This window comes from Macadamia integrifolia, chromosome 7 (genome assembly GCF_013358625.1).
Source record: "Macadamia integrifolia cultivar HAES 741 chromosome 7, SCU_Mint_v3, whole genome shotgun sequence".
NCBI classification, from domain to species: Eukaryota; Viridiplantae; Streptophyta; class Magnoliopsida; order Proteales; family Proteaceae; genus Macadamia; species Macadamia integrifolia.
The window spans coordinates 33564758-33582696 of record NC_056563.1 but is presented as its reverse complement, the minus strand read 5'-3'; the positions used below and the strand labels follow the sequence as shown (position 1 = coordinate 33582696).

The 17939-nt window shown below is 37.7% G+C and overlaps 2 protein-coding genes across 4 annotated transcripts; one reads left to right on the top strand and one right to left on the bottom strand.

Moving 5' to 3' along the window:
* Positions 1-2838: 2838 nt before the first annotated feature.
* LOC122083379 (probable cadmium/zinc-transporting ATPase HMA1, chloroplastic) lies at positions 2839-15620 on the top strand (the record flags this gene model as incomplete). The annotated part of the gene is given in 8 exon segments (XM_042651152.1): positions 2839-2951; positions 6414-6655; positions 8905-9010; positions 9700-9864; positions 12735-12951; positions 14096-14283; positions 14381-14467; positions 15191-15620. Coding segments are annotated over 8 exon segments (1298 nt in total), but the record flags the coding sequence as incomplete, so codon positions are not given.
* Positions 15444-17933, bottom strand: LOC122083380 (peroxidase 5-like). Of its 3 annotated transcripts, none has more exons than XM_042651153.1 (4): positions 16678-17933; positions 16370-16561; positions 16118-16283; positions 15444-16039 (listed from the first exon to the last, which is right to left on the bottom strand). In XM_042651153.1, exons 1-4 carry the CDS (start codon positions 16915-16917, stop codon positions 15645-15647), a joined length of 993 nt encoding a protein of 330 aa, XP_042507087.1. In that variant the 5' UTR covers positions 16918-17933; the 3' UTR covers positions 15444-15644. The 3 variants fall into 3 exon arrangements, with proteins under 3 accessions (XP_042507087.1, XP_042507088.1, XP_042507089.1); XM_042651154.1 differs by having other exon boundaries at positions 16370-16532; XM_042651155.1 differs by having other exon boundaries at positions 16370-17933.
* Positions 17934-17939: the final 6 nt, after the last annotated feature.

Genomic DNA, 17939 nt, shown 5'->3' with positions numbered 1-17939 from the left:
AAAACTAAAAGAAGAATGAATTGTCTCCCCTCCTCTTACATGAGTTGTATTTATAGGGAATGGGGAGGTAGGGTAACAATTTTCTCTTTCCTAAAAGAGAGAAACCCACAATTGATTGTGAGATCTTTTGATACCAAAAGTGCTAAGATGGAGGAGAGAGAAGAGAGAAATAAACTTGGAGAAATTTCCTATAATTTTTTTGCTTGTTTTCTTTCCTTTTTTTCTAATTTATTTCTTTTTTTTTCTCCCTCCAAGGGACGATTTTCTTCTTGCTTTGTGAGATTTGGACAATATTTTGGTGATGATGTAGAGGAGAGAGAAGATTTGGACAATCTTTATTTCTCCCTTCTTTTTTTTTGTTTCCTTTTTTTTTTCTTCTCTTCTTGCGTAGGAACCCTTCCATGATTTTCCTTGCTTCTAATTTGATGTGGAAATCCCCTCCATGCCCTTAATGCTTTAAGTGAGTGAAAAACAAAAAATCTTCAACAAAATTCTCAAAAAAAAAAAACAACCATGAGATTCGAACTTAAGACCTCTTGGTAAGGAAGGGAATTTTGTACACCATAGCTCACCAACTACGCTAGGTAGTTGTTGTTACCAAAATGAAGCTTCAATCACTTAAGGATGTGGTCTATCAATCCTTATTGGCATTTGGAATATTCCTTGTACCTCTGAGACAACTGCAAATGGGCTGGTTCTGCATCTCGGTTCAGTTCTAATCCATTATTCTTTTTTTGGCCCGAAAAGAATAATCACTTGTACGGGTGACCAAACGAATGTGTACTTTTAATTGAACACGTCCATCTTGCTCAGAATTTCGTCCTCTTCGCAACCATGAAAAGAAATATGGCCTCTTTACGTGTAAAATTGAAGATATAACGGCCGATAGTCCTTAAGGCCTTGAAAATATAAAACCTGCAAAAAGATAGTAAAACCCAAGGTAGCTCCATTCTAAATATGTAAAATGCATGTTTTACTACCCTAGATTTCACACATAAATGCGTTCATCACTAATCATCTGTGTTTTAATTTTCCTTATAATTTATTTCCATGGGGGCTGCCTTGAAGGCATTCTACAAAAGCAAAAAGGGACTAACTTGTTATAAAAGTGGTAGAAATTCATGTAAGTTTCAACCAAAATGGTATAAAATTTTTCATATGGATCAGAAAGCTATCAAATAAAAAATGAAAAAAGAAGCTTACTCCTGAATTGTACAATTATTAACTTCTTACTCAAATACCCTTGCAACTTTTTTGTTTGTTGACCTGTTCAAGTTGATCTGGTTGTACCTTGGGTAAGCATCACGAGAAATAGCTTTGCTATCTAAGTTAAGCATAAGGGATGTTGAAATCCACACCAAAGAATATATGTAAAGTCTCTCATACTCCATTATTCTGCATATATGCATATGTAACAGATAAACTGTCTGTGGCTGCAGTTTTGAGCTGATAATGGTTGGCTTTCCAATATAGTTTATGCTAAATCATTGATTCCAGGATGTGAAATACTCAAAAACTAGAAATATCCAATCACATAGAGATTGGCAAAGCGTGGATAAGCTGATGCCTTGACTACATGTGTCCATTCATAATTTCTAGTATTTCGAGGTTGCTCAGTATCTGGTGATGTGAATTGAAAATTTTTCTTCCAATCAGAAAATACCCATTACTTAAGGTCTGAATGAGAGAGATGCACTTTTATCCTTTCCTTGGGTATGTTGAATGCAAGCCGATGAGGTCAACCATGTTGTCTGGGGTTGTGTAGGATGCAGAAAGCTTAACCTATCCTGAAGCAGGCTATACATTATACAGCCTCAAAACCTGGGTTGAAGCACCGACTGGTGACTTTATTTGATGCATTTCTCCATATAATGAGGAGAATGGCAAGTTTGGTACTCCCTTCGTGCTGCAAAGATAGTCCTCCTCATTTTTGAATGTTCCAAAATGTTAGTCCACCTTTCAAATTGAGGAAAAACTTTTTGTCAACTTTACTATTTTATTTTACCCTTGCATTGATTGCAACAATTCACTTTTAAAATAAATCTAAGAGATGGAGTAAATAGCTAGTGGAGGGTAAAATTCAAAAGATAGTCTATTTATTAGAACGCTGTTACTGTACTCCCTTGAACTTTGTTCTATTTCAAAGGGGCAGTCATCACGGGACTGAGTGGTATATGGTTCTGCTATTTATGCCAATTCCTAGATTTTCTTGTAGGCTTTCATCTTTCTTATTACTGATGGTGCTTCATCAATTGTCTCGCTCCTTTATTCTCATTTCCTCTCTTTGGCTTTTCCTAGCCTAGTTGCTCTATTGTTTTTTGTGCTAATTTTTTTGGATGAATGCTTTTGTTATGAATATACAATGTTTTGATCTTAAAACTCATGTGCCCAAATTTTTCTTGAAAACGAACTAAAATAGAAATCTTGAGTCTTTTGCCCTCCTAATTACTTTGAAAATTTCTCTGGTCTGTTTCCTTGTCTTTCTAATGTTCATGAAATTCAGAAGCTTCCACATGGTGTTTATGCTTTCTCTCTTCCTTATTCATTTGCAAAACTGCATGTTTTGGGTCAAGCAATAATAGGTGGTGGAAGAAAATACTTATATAACAGATCTTTTTTCAATTTCTATTACTCGATTTTTTTTGGTGCGTCTACTGGTGCTCTATCCTTCCTGTGGGTTTGCCGGAAGAACAAATTTATTGCTGGCCGAGTATCTCTTAAGAGTTAATTCAAAATCTTTATGCAAAATGGTTTCTTCCTTCTTTGATCCTAAAGATCTGTTTTTCTTCCTTCTGTTTGGAGGATCTTTGGCTGTTCTTTTACGTTTTAATATTATAGGTTGCAGAGGATCTGTTTACCGGGCACTAGGGCTCATGGTGGCTGCGTCGCCATGTGCATTGGCTGTTGCTCCTTTGGCATATGCTACTGCGATCAGTTCCTGTGCGAGTAAGGTAATGTTCTTATAAGTATCATAACACATGATGGCATTACGATTTGATCTTCCTCACTGAACATTCTCTTTAAAATATCCATGTATTTTTTGTTTGTAATTTCCTGACATGCATTACAAAAGAATATGTTTGAGCCATGGAAGGACTGAATATGGATTCTCCTTTATATGAACGACGAAAAACATTCTTTGAAACCTAAGGTTAGACATAAAGTTTGAAAAAGCTGTGGAGTTCTCAACTTTGTTATTTCTTCTCTTGCATGTGTTTCTTCCAAGGTTCGAAATCTCATTTCGTTTCGGTGTTTCGGTGGTTTCAGAACCACTGAAATACTGAGATCTCGGCGAGTTGGGTATTTTTTTTTTACTCGGTTGACTGTTTCAGTGGTCAAACGGCCGTATTATGGCCTGAAGCTTGGTGGGGAGCTTGTTTTAAGGTTTATAAACTTGCTTAGAACTTAAATTTGCAAAAATATTAAAACATGGCAGTGTTTTAGAGTTGCACCTCTGTTTGACAGCAACCGTCGAACTGTTCTGGAGATTTTATGAAATATTGCTAGAACAATATATTATATGATAGTAAAACAAGTAAATAATGCATCTAAGCCATTGATCAAAACATACCTTAACATTAATTAACTAATGTTTAGAGTACAAGAGTAATATACTATGCAACTCCCTAACTCTCAAGTCCCAACTAAAGTCATCCACTGAGCGTCTTACACTTTAATGTTAATCTCATATTTTTCCTTTATTTTTAAAATCAAAACAGAATATTTTTCCCTATTTTTTTAAATTTATTTAATTATTAATCTATTTTTCATATTTTTTGAAAATTAGAATAAATATTTACCGGCCGGAAAGAAATTCCGCTCCAATAGAGTTGTAGATCAGCCAATGGTGAGTAACATATATATAATTGAGTTCCACCAAAGCTATATTAACTATAAAAAAATACATTTTCTGTTGATGGGAAATGTATTTTCTAAACCAGAAAAGAAAAAATATTTATGAACAAAAAATTTTTTTTGACTCCGTGAGGTCATAGATCGGCCTCTAATGTCTAACATATAAAAAATCTAGCCCTATCCAAAATGTATTTATGTTACTATTTCAAAAAAATAAAAAAAAAAAAAATGGGAAAATGGTTTGCCTTTCTAAAGCTTGAATTGTGTAGCTCTTCAACTTGGAGTGATCTTCAAGGCAATAGATGTGAAAATGTGGTTAATTAGTGGACAATGGAGTGATTTTGTGTTCAAATGCAAGGAGGAGCTGAAATTTCGACTCCCCCTCACGAGCTGTTGTATTTATAAGCCTTGTTTGCTATCATTTTGGTATCTCACCGAAACTGTACCGAAATTTTGGCCGAGATACTGAAATTTTGACCAAGATGATGTCCTGTTTGTAATTTGTTGCTTATCTCGGCTTGGTAAAAAGAAAAAAAAAAACCATGAAATTTCTGAGATCTCGCCGAGATTTTGAATCATTGTTTCTTCTTAGACACAGTTGGGATTAAGTTTCCATCTTTCCATGGGTAAGGCTAGAACAACTACATGTTCTTGCTATATTTATCCTGAATCATATTTTAGCCTGAAAGGGCAGCAGTTATGGTGTTTTTTTTCGGGATGCTTTCATGTGCAGCATATGACGAGTATACAAACCATATTCTTTTAAACCAAGCTAAATATGTGTATGGGGTCATTTGAAGAGAGCTAATGATGCAGTGGCTCTATTGTGGTTGGACCGACACGATTGGGTCTGGAAACCCAAGTGCAAATGGAACCCAGTCCAACCTGGTTTTTTATACCAACAAAGGTTGGTTGGGGTTAATTAGTTATTTGGGGATATCTTTGTAATTTCATTTTATATTGGTAGGAGTTGGCTATACGTAGGAGATACTTGGTAGTTTCTATTTTATGGGATTAAAGTTTACTGTGACCGTCGTGTAGCCACAGTTTGAATGACCTCTTCTCTCCCATCTTCCTTGTTCGGCTCTTCCTTCTCTGGTAAGCATTTGCCCTCTTTTTTTTCCCCTTCTTCCTTCTTTATTTCTTACTGCTGGTCCATCTTTTTTTCTTTTCGTGGCTATTTTGTTCTAACAAAACCAGCAGGCCCTTGGATTTCAACCTTCCTCACCCCCTTTCCCTCTCTGTGACTGTGGGAGGTTCATACTTACCTCTGGGTGATTCCACCTACAGCTTCCTGAGCCAAAAGACTGCTGGAGTTGGTAGAATCAAACCTTTGATCAACCTGAACCAGTGCCTATCTCCAAGTCCAGTTTTAGATATTGAATACTGCTTCATCACTTGCTGATCTTCAAAATGTCAAGTAGTCAAGAACTTGAATGTAGAGTGATCTGATCTTCAAGAAAAAAAAACCCCCTAGATCATATGTCGAATAAAAAGCAATCCAAAGGGGCAAACCCAATGCATGAGGCTCCTGGCACTGTAGGGTCTGGGGAGAAGTAGTAGCCATCATCAAAACCAGCAACCAAAGAAGAAGAATGAGAACTTTCTGCGCAAGCTGTTTTTAGAATTCTCAGAAATTCCGGCAACCGATTGGATAATAGCATGAGGAAGATAGGATAATAGAAGTAATGGAAAGTGGAAACCCTAGTTTTTCATCTTCACACAACTAGGGTTTCAAATCAAGAGGGCAGCATATGTTGCTGTGGAACCAAAGTAAGGGAAATCTGAAAGAAAACCCTCAAACCAGAAGCAAGGAGAAAAATATTGGATCTTTAAGGATTTGATACCATGTAACAAAGCCAGACCTTAAAGCTTGACACCTGCAATGACAAGGGAGAGAGAGAGAACACGGTTTAGCTCAACAGCCTTACCTTGAGTGGTAGGGTTGTATTAATATAAGAAAATAAAGTGTACAGACCATTATACCCTTACCGGCAGTTCATGTACTTAAAACTCATAATAAAACATGACAGGACCAAAAACACCAAGAATGCCCTGCGGCTACCTCTAGAACATTAACTTTGGACTTGGAATTTTCTGGGTAGTTAGTTCTTGGAGTCTGCTGGCAATCTCCAAAATCTCAGTTTAAGTAGAGTTATAAAGCCTTGGACTGCATTTCCTGTTACACTTCTCTTTGGGGTAATGATTGAGCTGAAACTTATAATTCCATATTGTGTTTAGTATTACCCTTTAATGATTGAGCTGAAACTTATAATTCCATATTGTGTTTAGTATTACCCTTTAAATTGGAGGCGACACCAGTTTGTGTTGAAATTGATGGTTTGCTTTATTCTAAGCTGGTTAATCTGGAGTGTCTTCTTGCCTTAGATTGATTGTACTGTTTTTGAATTATTTTGGGTCCCTTATTCATGAGGATTTCGGTTACAAGCCATCCTAAATCATTTAAGGTTAAATATTTACAATATAATTGCTTAGCCTAGGCCCTGGTAAAGTGCTTAATCTTCCAAGTTAATACTAACTATTCTTTTTGTTTGCAGGGAATATTGTTGAAGGGTGGGCATGTATTGGATGCTCTGGCATCCTGTCACACTATTGCATTTGATAAAACTGGTACATTGACAACTGGGGAGCTTATGTGCAAAGCCATAGAGCCAATCCATGGACATTGGGCAGGAATTGATAAATCAAAGGTTGCTTCCTGTTGTATCCCTAATTGTGAAAAAGAAGCGCTTGCTGTTGCTGCTGCCATGGAGAAAGGGACTACTCATCCCATTGGAAGGTATTTTTATGCTCTTAGAAGGTATTTAAGTTGGTCCTTTATGCAGTGATTATTTTAGCTGAAGTCATATTTAAACTTCTAAGAGCACTATCTTGAACAGAGATCATCTTCTGATTTTTTTCTAATTGCCCTACAATTTCACATGCTTTGATGCTCATGTCCGTCGGATCGATTACTGGTTATACTGTGCTTATAGACCTGCTTGACAACATAACCTGTCTGCTACTTAGAAAATGAAATGGTACTTTACCAAGTTGACCATCAAGTATTACAAGTTTCTCAAGGAAAAGGGGGGAAAATCCATGCTTACTGAGGTTATTCATATTACTTTGTTGACTTTGAATTTGTGTTGCATGAGATCTGAGTAATTCTTGATATACAATGTTTTAGTTCGGATTAACTGCTCAAGTATAACAGAATCCACAAAAGTTAAGCGCCAGCTGAGCTTCCTTGTGACATATGTGGGGCCTTGTAATGGAACATGGAGGAAACACCTGGCCATACAAGGGAGTGAGAGACTAAAGCTTCAGCAGACCAGGCAACAGAAGGTTTCCACCTCCAAGACCCTTGAAATCAAACCATATTCAGTGTGCATCATGAATAATTTGAGAGTAATTCTGGAGAGAGTGAAGATTGGGGAAAAACTCAATTTTTTTGGGGTTTCACAAATAATTAGAGAAACAAACAATTTGGCCCAAAAAATCCTATCTCTTTAAAAATTTGGCCTTGGTGAATAATATGCAGAATGAATAGTTTGGCTCAAAAGTTTTGGAATGTCTACAGATCCTAAATAAAACACTAAAATGGGCTGACTTTTGGTTCCAAATTTTTGAAATGTCAATGTTTTATGCCTAAATTGAGCCATTCCCCATTTTTTTTGTTTTTGTGTGTGTGTTTTTTTTTTGTGTTTTTTTGACCTCTTCCTAAATCAGAAAATTGAATCAAACCTTAATTTTTGCATTCGGATTTGTTCCTGGATCTGAATTACTAACTATGGTCCAAACTCGCCTGAATGGTTACCGGATATGTCAGACATGTAAAGCTGCTTTAACTATAAAGTAGAATTGGAGTCACTGATCATCCTATTTCCATATTTTACTCTGCTGATTCACTTGCAATGGGGACACAAATTTGGATTAATGGTCTCATCTTTCCCATGCTCAAGGGCCTGCGCATCCATATCTGCATCATCTTGAAGTGTTGGGTCCTTGATGTGATGGCACTATTACAACCACTTATCATGAAAGCTCGAGCTGTTAAGCTAGGGCGTCAACAATTTATATCAATACTCACCAGCACGTGACACACACTCATGGCAAACACCATCATGTGTCATTGAGGGGAGAAAGTGTCGGGTAACCCCGTTGCACTTCCCAGGGATCGAATACTCGACCTCCCTACTTTGCTACCGTGTAACAACCGCTTATCCCAAAAGCCCAAGCTGTTGAGGGCAACAACAATGTATATCAACAGGCACACCGCACACCTTCTATGGTTCTATCATGAGAGGATGAAGAACTGGGGGAGTGATTTCCATTTGACTGACTGGAGCACCCATCATGCCATTAGCCAATCTAAGCTTCAGAGGTGCAGTTGCCAAGGTTTCCTCCTCCTTGGTTTCAAAGGCTTATAGTAGATTAAGCTTCTGCTGATGACTGATCCAGTTGATTTAAGAAGGCACAACTGATAACCCCTATGGTACTACATGAAATGTGCACCAGTTATTGTTATTTTTTAGTAAATAAATATTGCCTTTCACGTGAACTTTGTTATTTTTTCTAGTATTTGGTCATTATTAATCTGGATTTGTCAGAATTCTTGCTTGAGGTCTTAGCTATCAAACCATATTTTTTTCCATAATAGATGATGCTCCAGTATAACTTTTCTTCTTCCTGCTCATTATATTTTGGCCTTGATTCAGAAATAGTCACAAACTTTGAATTCATTGGATCTTTGTGGAAATCTGTTTATTATATTTAGGCCTCAATCCAGAATTAATCACATAATTTTGAGATTTTTTTCTATTAAGCCGTATTCTGACAATTGCAGCTGATGCTTCATTAAAATTTTGAGTTCTCTATGCATATTATATTTAGGTTTTGAGAGAGAAATAATCACATAATTTGAGATCAATGGGTATGTAAATTATCTTGACTAATCTAGCTTGTCCATTAATCCAGCATAATATCATTAATGTTTATTGCTTTTCATTGTGAAACTATTTATCAATTATTCTTTATTTGTTGCAGAGCTGTTGTAGACCACAGTGTGGGGAAAGACCTCCCTTCTGTTTCTGTGGAGAGTTTCGAGTCTTTACCTGGTAGAGGTCTTTTTGCAACATTGACGGGCCTTGAGGTAGAGTATTTTTTGTTGGAATTCAGATGACTCTTAATGGTCCATTATTATCTAAAATTTCATCTGGCAGTGTGAGTGAAGAACACCTTTTCTTCTGCAGTGGAAATAGTTAACTTCCCCACCCCCCCTCCAAAAAAGAAAAACCGCGCTAGAACTGTTCAAATTCCCTGAAAAGGTAGTTTATTATTTTCTAGGTTTATGTATCAGTTGGTCCCATCATATAATGTATATTTTGCTGACAAATATCTTACCAGATACTGGCTGAATTCCTTATCTGTTATACCAATGGATTTCTTTACCCTTGAGAAACAGAAGAGTGTGATCAAGATGGAATAGTTATATCTAGTTTTTATCCTCAAATTTTGCATCCATACAATGACTACCTGGGTATGCTACTGTATATAGGCAAACTGACATTCATTTCAAGTGTAAAAGTAGCTGGTGCACTTTCTTTATGGGCCTCACTGTAGAGTTGGCTCTTTGCTTCTGGTCCTGCAATTTTCCTGCTTGTTGATAGATTGAGTGGTTAAATTTAATATCAATAGAAACAGAATGCTGGAATATGAGTGGGTTAGAGCCTCCTCATGGCGCTACTTCCCGCTCAAAGTGAATATTTTTATCCATATTTCGCCTTCTTTTAGTTTGTTTTGGTTTAATGTAAATCTACATTCATTTCCATTCTGTTATAGTCAGGAATTGAAGGGAATCAGCTCTTGAAAGCTTCACTTGGTTCTGTAGAGTACATTGCGTCGCGATGTAAATCTGCAGATGAGTCAAGAAAGATCAAGGAAGCTGTGGGCACATCTGCTTATGGAAATAACTTTGTGCATGCTGCTCTATCTGTTAATGAAAAGGTGAAATGCCTCATCAACACCTTGCTTATTAACTTGCTCTCTCTATTGATGTTGAGGTAAATTGTCTCATCAAGCGTCATGCTTATTTAACTAGCTCTAAAATTCATCCATGATATCTTTTAGTGGCTCACTTTGTTTTTCACAATCAAATTTTGAGTGACCTCATGAACCTAGAATCCATTATGTTTGCTTCGGCTGCTGGAATAATCGACAAATGTTTTATTCAATGCCATAGAGTAGTCTTGAAATGGATGAACCACTGTAGTCAAAGGTTGCCTTGGCAATGCCTTATTGATTGACGTGGTGAGCCAAGACCTTATTCTTTTCCCTCTTTTTTTTCTTGTGAACATTGGCTGCATTGAGTTAGCAAGGCTAGGTGGGTGAACTAGTCGTTTTCGGATGGACTTATATATATAGTTAATCATTTAAGGTGTTTCTTTCTTACTTAATATAGAATAAAAAATTAATTTTATTTATTTTTATACTTACGAGAGACAGGGTACTTGAAGAAGAGAAGATAAAATGAGAATACAAGGGGTAACCAACCAACCCAAAGCACAAGTGATTTGAGACAATCTACAACTCTGCCAACTGAAAGTGTAGTTGGAAGAATTTTGATATGAGGTTCAAATCAATGAATAGGTGACAGGAAACTCGATCAATTGAATTCTGGGTAGATCCAAAACCACCAAATAGTTTAGGTTCTTAAAACATAACAGTCCAAGCTCATTACGACATTGAGTCTGTCTGTTGCTGGTACAATCTGTGTTGTCCTTTGGATCTGGCCTGCAGGGGTTGAAGGCCTTGTATTTCTGTTTCCCTCCTCTTCTTTCTCTGAATAAAAGTATCTTTCTTGCTGATAATATAAAGGATGAATAGAATACAAGAGCAATTTCTAGCTTGAGATTTCAGAATGAGTTGAAACCAGAACCTGAAATTTAGAAAATCATAATCTGAAAGACTGAATCATTCAAAATTTATATCAATTAAAAGGTAAATAGATTTAAAAGTAGAAGATATCTTATCTGTGAAGTGAAATCAAATTGGAATTGCACCAATCTTCAACCAAGTGGGGATGGACCAAAGAAAGGGGCTTGGATCTGAAAATTAAATACCTCAGCTTCTAAAGGGTACAGCGGGTGGAGAAATAATGTGATACTGTATTTGAAGACTCAAAACAATACCAAATAACAAGATCTTTTATCAAAGAATAAGTTCAGTTCGGGGAGAAATCAGATGGGTAGATGGGGCTGAAGCTCAAATCGAGTTCAGTAAATAGTGATTAGAACACCTGCTGAAAATCTGAAGATGGTCCACCGGTTGGATTGGCAAGTATGATCTAATCCTAGTAGTACTAGGAGAAGGGCAAATTAGTAATTTGGAAGATTGAAATAAATATCAGAAAACAGAATTATATTGAGTAATTAATTCTGATCACAGGGTATAAAAATAAGCCGACACAGATTAGTATTCACAGCAAATCGAATCAAGGTTCAGAACAGTAAAACAACTAAGTATAGAAATGGGGGCAAATTAGGAAAACCAGTATATATTAGAGTTTATGTAACAAGGGTACTTTAGGAACTGGTTTATTATCTTCTTGTCTTATATTGTATTTTCTCTTTTTTTACCTTTTACCTCCTTAGGGAGGTGTATTCCTTATATCTTATTAGTGAAATAATATAGGTGTGGTAGAGATCAACAACAACAACAACAACAACCATAACCTTATCCCAACTTGATGGGGTCGGCTACATGGATCCGATATAGGTGTGGTAGAGATCATTCTCTCTAATACACAACATTATACCATCTGCTTCTTCTTCAACCTTCCACTCTCTTGTTCTCTTATTCTCTTTCCATCCTTATATTCTAACTTGGTATCAGAGCCAACGGTTGTCGTTTGAGAGTCGTTCTTCTCCAACCTTCTACTCTCTTGTTCTCTTATTCTCTTTCCATCCATATATTCTGACTTGGTATCAGAGCACACGGTTGTGGTTTGAGAGTCGTGCTACAAGCTCTCCATTTATATTTCCTCTCTTTGGAACCCTAGGTTACTAAGGGCTTCCAAGGAAGGGACTGTTATGTGAAAGGTTTGAAGAAATCATGAGATGGGCATGGATGAAGACTATGGAGACAACAAGAGAAGATCTCATTTGAAAAATAGGCACTTGGAGCTCAAACCAAACAAAACCAGCCCTATACAAGCTACCACCTGCTTTTTTGGTGGATCTCCCCCCCCCCCTGCCCCTTCTCTCTCTCATCTGGCTATTGTTGGAGCTGGGATAGTGCTCCACTAGCCACCCACAACAGAGCTCAAGTCCCAGCAGAGAAACTAAAAAGGATCAGCGTCTTGCTTAGTATTGATGTTTCCTGATTCAGACTTCAGAGCATCTGTTCTGCAGCAGTTTCCCCCTTCCTCCCTTGTGGTGTCCCATCTGATAAGGGTTTCTCTTTATCTCTGCCCAAAGAAGAAATTGACAACATACTCCCACTAAAAAGGAATAGGCCCAATTATTCCTCACCTCAATCACCTTTTACTTGGCCTGGCTACTATACAAAGATACAGAGTAAAGAATTATAGATAAAGAAAATTCCAAAACACCATTACCCTTTCACATAAATAGACCCCAAATAAAAATTAATTTCCTACTAACCCCTATTGGACAAAAATCCCGGTTTGGATCCAATATGTCTCAATCTGGGTTTCCAAATTGGGTCATGCTGTTCCACCGACGCACATGCAACTACATTGCTGATCACTTGCCAAAATAGAATGTATTACCTCTTCACTTGTGCTGGATAATGTAATATCATTAAATGTAATACGATTCTTTTAGTGGTGGGATTCTAAATAGATTTTTTTGCAGGTAACCCTATTTCACTTTGAGGATAAGCCCCGACCGGGTGTTGCAGATGTTGCAACTGAATTACGAGATCAAGCGAAGTTCCGTGTAATGATGCTAACAGGTGACCACGAGTCGAGTGCAAGGAGAGTTGCAAAAGCTGTTGGCATCAGTGAAGCCTACAGCAGCTTGAAGCCTGAGGATAAACTCAATCAAGTGAAAACTATCTCAAGAGATATGGGTGAGTTTGTATTGCTTGAAGATTATTTTATTAATGCCAAGTTCAGCTGCTTTCTAGAATTTCAGTTACATTGATATGTGTGTGTGTGTATATATAGTGATTCTTGCCCTTACAAACTCTGCATAAGATATACTTGTTTACTCATATTAATTCTCCATTGTTTTAGTTTTTACTTGTTATTAGTTTCCCTTGGTTCCCACGTTGCTGTTATCTTTCCCAGTCGTGTCACTGGTCCACCTTGACATTCTCATCTTGGTTACATTCTACTTTTCTGCTTATTGTTTCATGATTGCCACGACCTACTAATCCATAAAGCATGATCTTGGTTTTCTTGTTGTATTTAAAATTATTCCTTAGTTTGATCAATTAGGGCAGACCTTGGCACAATGGTAAGCTTTGAGTTGGGAAACAGCCTCTTCGCGAAGCGGGGGTAAGTCTGTGTACATTATGACCCTCCCCAGGGCCTGCAGTACCGGGAGTCTCGTGCACTGGGTACACTTCTTTAGTTTGGTCAATATGCAGTATGCAGTTGATGGTCAAGAGGATTATTTCGTCTTTTCCATCCAAATCTAATTCTATGGCCACAATTTCCATCAACACTGATGATGCTGCTGATATAGTGAACATTGTTCCTCTTTTATCTATTTATTAGTATTCCTTTCTTTCTGGTTATGTTGCAAGCAACACTCAAGAAGTAATCTTCTCTGAAAATATGCTTCCCTACTGGTCTTATTCTAGTTTTACCTTAGTTATGTTTTTAGTAGATTTCAGTATTCGAACAGTATTATTATTAGATTGTATGGAAGTTGATGCATGTCCTGACATAGCTGGGGGTGTAAAATGGAGAGGATGCAAATTATTTCTAACAAAGAGTCGGAAGCTCGAAAACCTATTATTATTGCTTTCTAGTTTTGAGCCACTTCTGCGCTGTTCTTATCATTGAGACAAAGCAATCTTGTCTTTCCCAACTTTTTTTTATTCTCCTAAAGCTTTCTTTCTTAAGTAAATCTTATGTGATGTCTTCTATTTGATTGTCTAGTCTTCATGTTGAGTTACTTGAATAGACAATTTTATATGATTTATTTCTCATATTCATTCTTATCCGTACTGAAACCATCTGAAGAAATTTTGGAACTCTTTGCAGGGGGAGGTTTGATAATGGTTGGTGATGGTATTAATGATGCACCAGCACTTGCTGCTGCTACTGTGGGCATTGTACTTGCCCAACGTGCTAGTGCAACTGCTATAGCTGTTGCAGATGTGCTGTTGTTGCAGGACAACATTTCTGGTGTGCCATTCTGTATTGCTAAAGCCCGTCAAACAACTTCTTTGGTAATGATTATTTTCCATTTTATTGCCATCTGCATTTATTTAGTGTGAGAAACTTTGATCTTGTTATTCTTAGTTTAACATGTACATGTACTAGCAGGTCAAACAAAGCGTGGCACTTGCTCTATCTTGCATTGTTTTCGCCTCTCTTCCGTCGGTTTTGGGCTTTCTACCACTATGGTTGACGGTATGCCAAATTTAGCTCCATGCCTTTTGTACCTGACATTATTTCATTATTCATGAATTTCGTGAATCTTCTTGATTAGCTCATCGGGTTCATTGCATTTTCAAATCATAGAATTCTAATGATTTACAAAATTTACTGACGACCTTCTATTTAGTCACTGCCCATGTTGAACAGACTTCAACCTTAGTCAACTTACTAGGTTGCTATTCTGTATATCGAAGAAATGATATTCTATAGAATTTATATTGATTTCCATGCAGGTATAGAAATCACTTGACTTTCCACAAACTGAATACTGTTTCTGGAAATTTCATTTATTTAGATGACTTGGAAAGCTGAACTGGCAGTTCTCTTAATTTTATCCATTAAATACTAGTAGTCTCAGCCACAAAAGGAATCAGAAATTCACTTCTAAAAGAGCTACCAAAGGACGGACAAAAAAAAAAAAGAAGGGGACGAACAAACTGGTAAAAAAGAAAACAATACCTGTTTTGCAATTGGTGGATCCATTTTTGGGAAGGCCTCCCATGTACGGCCCTGGTGCTTGTGGTGGATTTCTATATAGTGCTTATTTAGAAACCCATGTTGACCTGGCAAAAAGCGACATATTTGCTGAAGCAGAGTTCCCTAAGCTTGTATGATCTGACAGGAACACGGGGAAGAAGGTTTTCCTTTTTCTCCTGCACCAACACATTTGTAATTACTTTCCTTAATGAAATGCAGGTTCTTTTGCATGAAGGAGGCACTCTTCTTGTTTGCCTGAACTCAATTCGTGCACTGAATGACCCCACGTGGTGCTGGAAGCAGGACTTCCAACCTCTGTTAGATGGAGTAAAATCCTTTATCACAATGCTCTTGAAAAGGCTTCCAACCTCAAGCACCATCCAGTCTGCACCCTTATAACTGTACTCTCATGATTGTAACTGTCAGGTGATCTATTTATGAGCAAGTAGCATCGATTGTTTAGTCTATAGTGTAGGTAAGAAGGAAAAAGATTGATTTTATCAAATAAAGTTTTCTGGCTAATGTATCTATACAATTTTCGTGACTTACAATGAGAAATATTTTCTTGTGAGTTTTGGTCTATTTGTAAGGTTACAACAACTCAAGTCTGTTTGTATGGTTCTGCCAATAAATTTTTATCCAAGATCTAGTCTCGAGTGAATAATGGCAGTGATTAATTTCTCCTGCGGCAGTTTCTTCGAATTTCTCCGCGCGATCCAGTCTTTACATTGAGATTGCCCAAATGAACCATGGCTTTACAGAAGCTTCTCTCCCACAGAGTTGAGTTGCTACTGAGCACCGATGTTAACTTGTCATGTATAACCTGATCAGAAGCTAGTAGTCCAAGACCCATGTTCAGATTTTTGTAATACATGTTATCAAATTTAAAAGGTGTTATGGGATCCAGAGGCACCCTTTGCTTCGACTTGTAACTGCTTATTGGACATATCTTCTTGAGCTGTTCAGCATGGTAGCTGGCCATACTGGGATCTGTTCCATTTGTGAAGTTATGATGGTAAAGTCTGTCCCAGAAGGATACACAGTGAGCCGAACCAATGGTATGAGCCCCTGTGAAAGAGCAGAAAGAAGGTGAAATGCCTATGGAAGAGAATGGTGGGTAAGGGTAAGGGGTGGGCGAAAGCTAACCAGAGAGTACAATCATCTCTGCCGTGGACATGCCATGCCAGAGGAAGTTTTTCTTAAGTTGAACTGCACTAAACTGAGGACGAGGTATACTGATTCTAGCCAACACGGCAGAGGACAATCTGCCGTCCCTTCTTCCTGTAGGAACCTTCCAACTGGGGCCACCAGCCTGAGACTAGATTTAATTAGCTTCTTCCTGTAAAATTTTGGGCTAAGCTTTTCCATTTACAGAGATTTTAGAAAAGCAGATCTTACGAGGACTACTGCATCCCTTGCAGATAAAGCAAGGATATCAGCACAGGAGACTGTTCCTGGACAGACGGCTTCAAGTACTCTTTTGATCATATCTACCATGTTAAAGCCTCTGAGACTCCGGTTGGATAATGCCATCTTCTCCGGCGGTGGGTAGCCAGGAGCGCTGTCCAACAATACGGAGGCATCACAACCCTTGCAATTTGAATAAACCGAGAACCTCAGTTGCAGATCATTTTGATAATAATAAAAGAAAAGCTACAACTCAAAGATTTCAATCCAAAAAGACAAACTAGGGAAGAGATAATCACTCCAACGAAACAGTCATGGTAGTGAAGTCGCAGAAGCGCAGCTGGCAGTGTTGGGTCATGGCGAGATGCCAAGTGTACGAGTCTGGACACGATCCGCTCTGCTGCGGGACATCTTGTGGCATAGAAGCCGATTTCCAGTGAACGTACAAGTGGCACTTGCAACCAAGCAACCACCATCACCACCGCCTTCACCAACCAGGCTCGCTGCATCTTCTTCCCGAAACGTATTTTGACTCGCATTGGGGAAATCAAACCAGCCTATAAGGTGAGAAACCAAGCTTGACTCCTGAGATACATTTGTCCAGTTTTTTTCCAGTCTCTTGTTCCCTAGGAAATCCAAATTCAGTTATGGTTCTCCATCTTCTTCAGTGAGTAGTAGTCAGAAGAAGACCAGAAGACCCAGAAGGAATCCAACTCAAAACAGAGTCATCCATTGATATACAGTTGGGTGATACGTCCACATCTACTATTGCGGACATTACTGGTTAGTTAGACCCTTTAGGTGGATGTTAGTTGGAGGTTAGGGGAATCATAGAGTTCTCCCCTGGCCCTGGAGAGAATCGAACCCCCCCCCCCCCCGGGTGGGAATTCTTCATTTTTATTTGTAGTTCGTCAAAGAATTTATTAATAATATTTAGGTAATTTTCTATTGTAATGGTTTAAAACAAAACCCAAATCGCTATCTCACAGTTTAGCAATAATCATAAACGCCGATACTTTGAATTTTTAAAGCCGATGATGATCCATCTGTCTTGCTTTCAGTTCTCTCCACTATGATTTTCTTTTTCTCCCATTCAGTTTTCTGTACGTTTCAACATTTTCTTCTTTTGCCAGTTTCAGTTCAAACATTTTCGTTCGATTAATTAACTTTACAAAAGCATAAAGGAGAATGTAAATTTATAACTAAAAAGATACGCTAAAAGATTAAAAAGAAAAAACTTGGATTGAAGATGTTCCTTTTTTTTTTTTTTTTTCTTTTTTTTTTCTTGGGTCGATTTTCCTGTTTCAGATTCCAAGCGTGGTGAATGAGCCCAAAGGAGAATTTTTTTTGGGGGGGTTGATTTTCTTGTTCAATAAGAAACGAGCTTCTGTTACTTCCAAGCTCTTCTTCCTCAGGTCTCATTTCGATCTTCTCTTCTATGCTGGATGAAACAAAGAACCTAATGGTTTCACTCCTATTCTGGCTTTCCAGATTCCCCATCTTGGACCTTCGTTTTTTTCTCTGTACAAGAGCAAAATTATTCTATAGGAACGAGAACTGA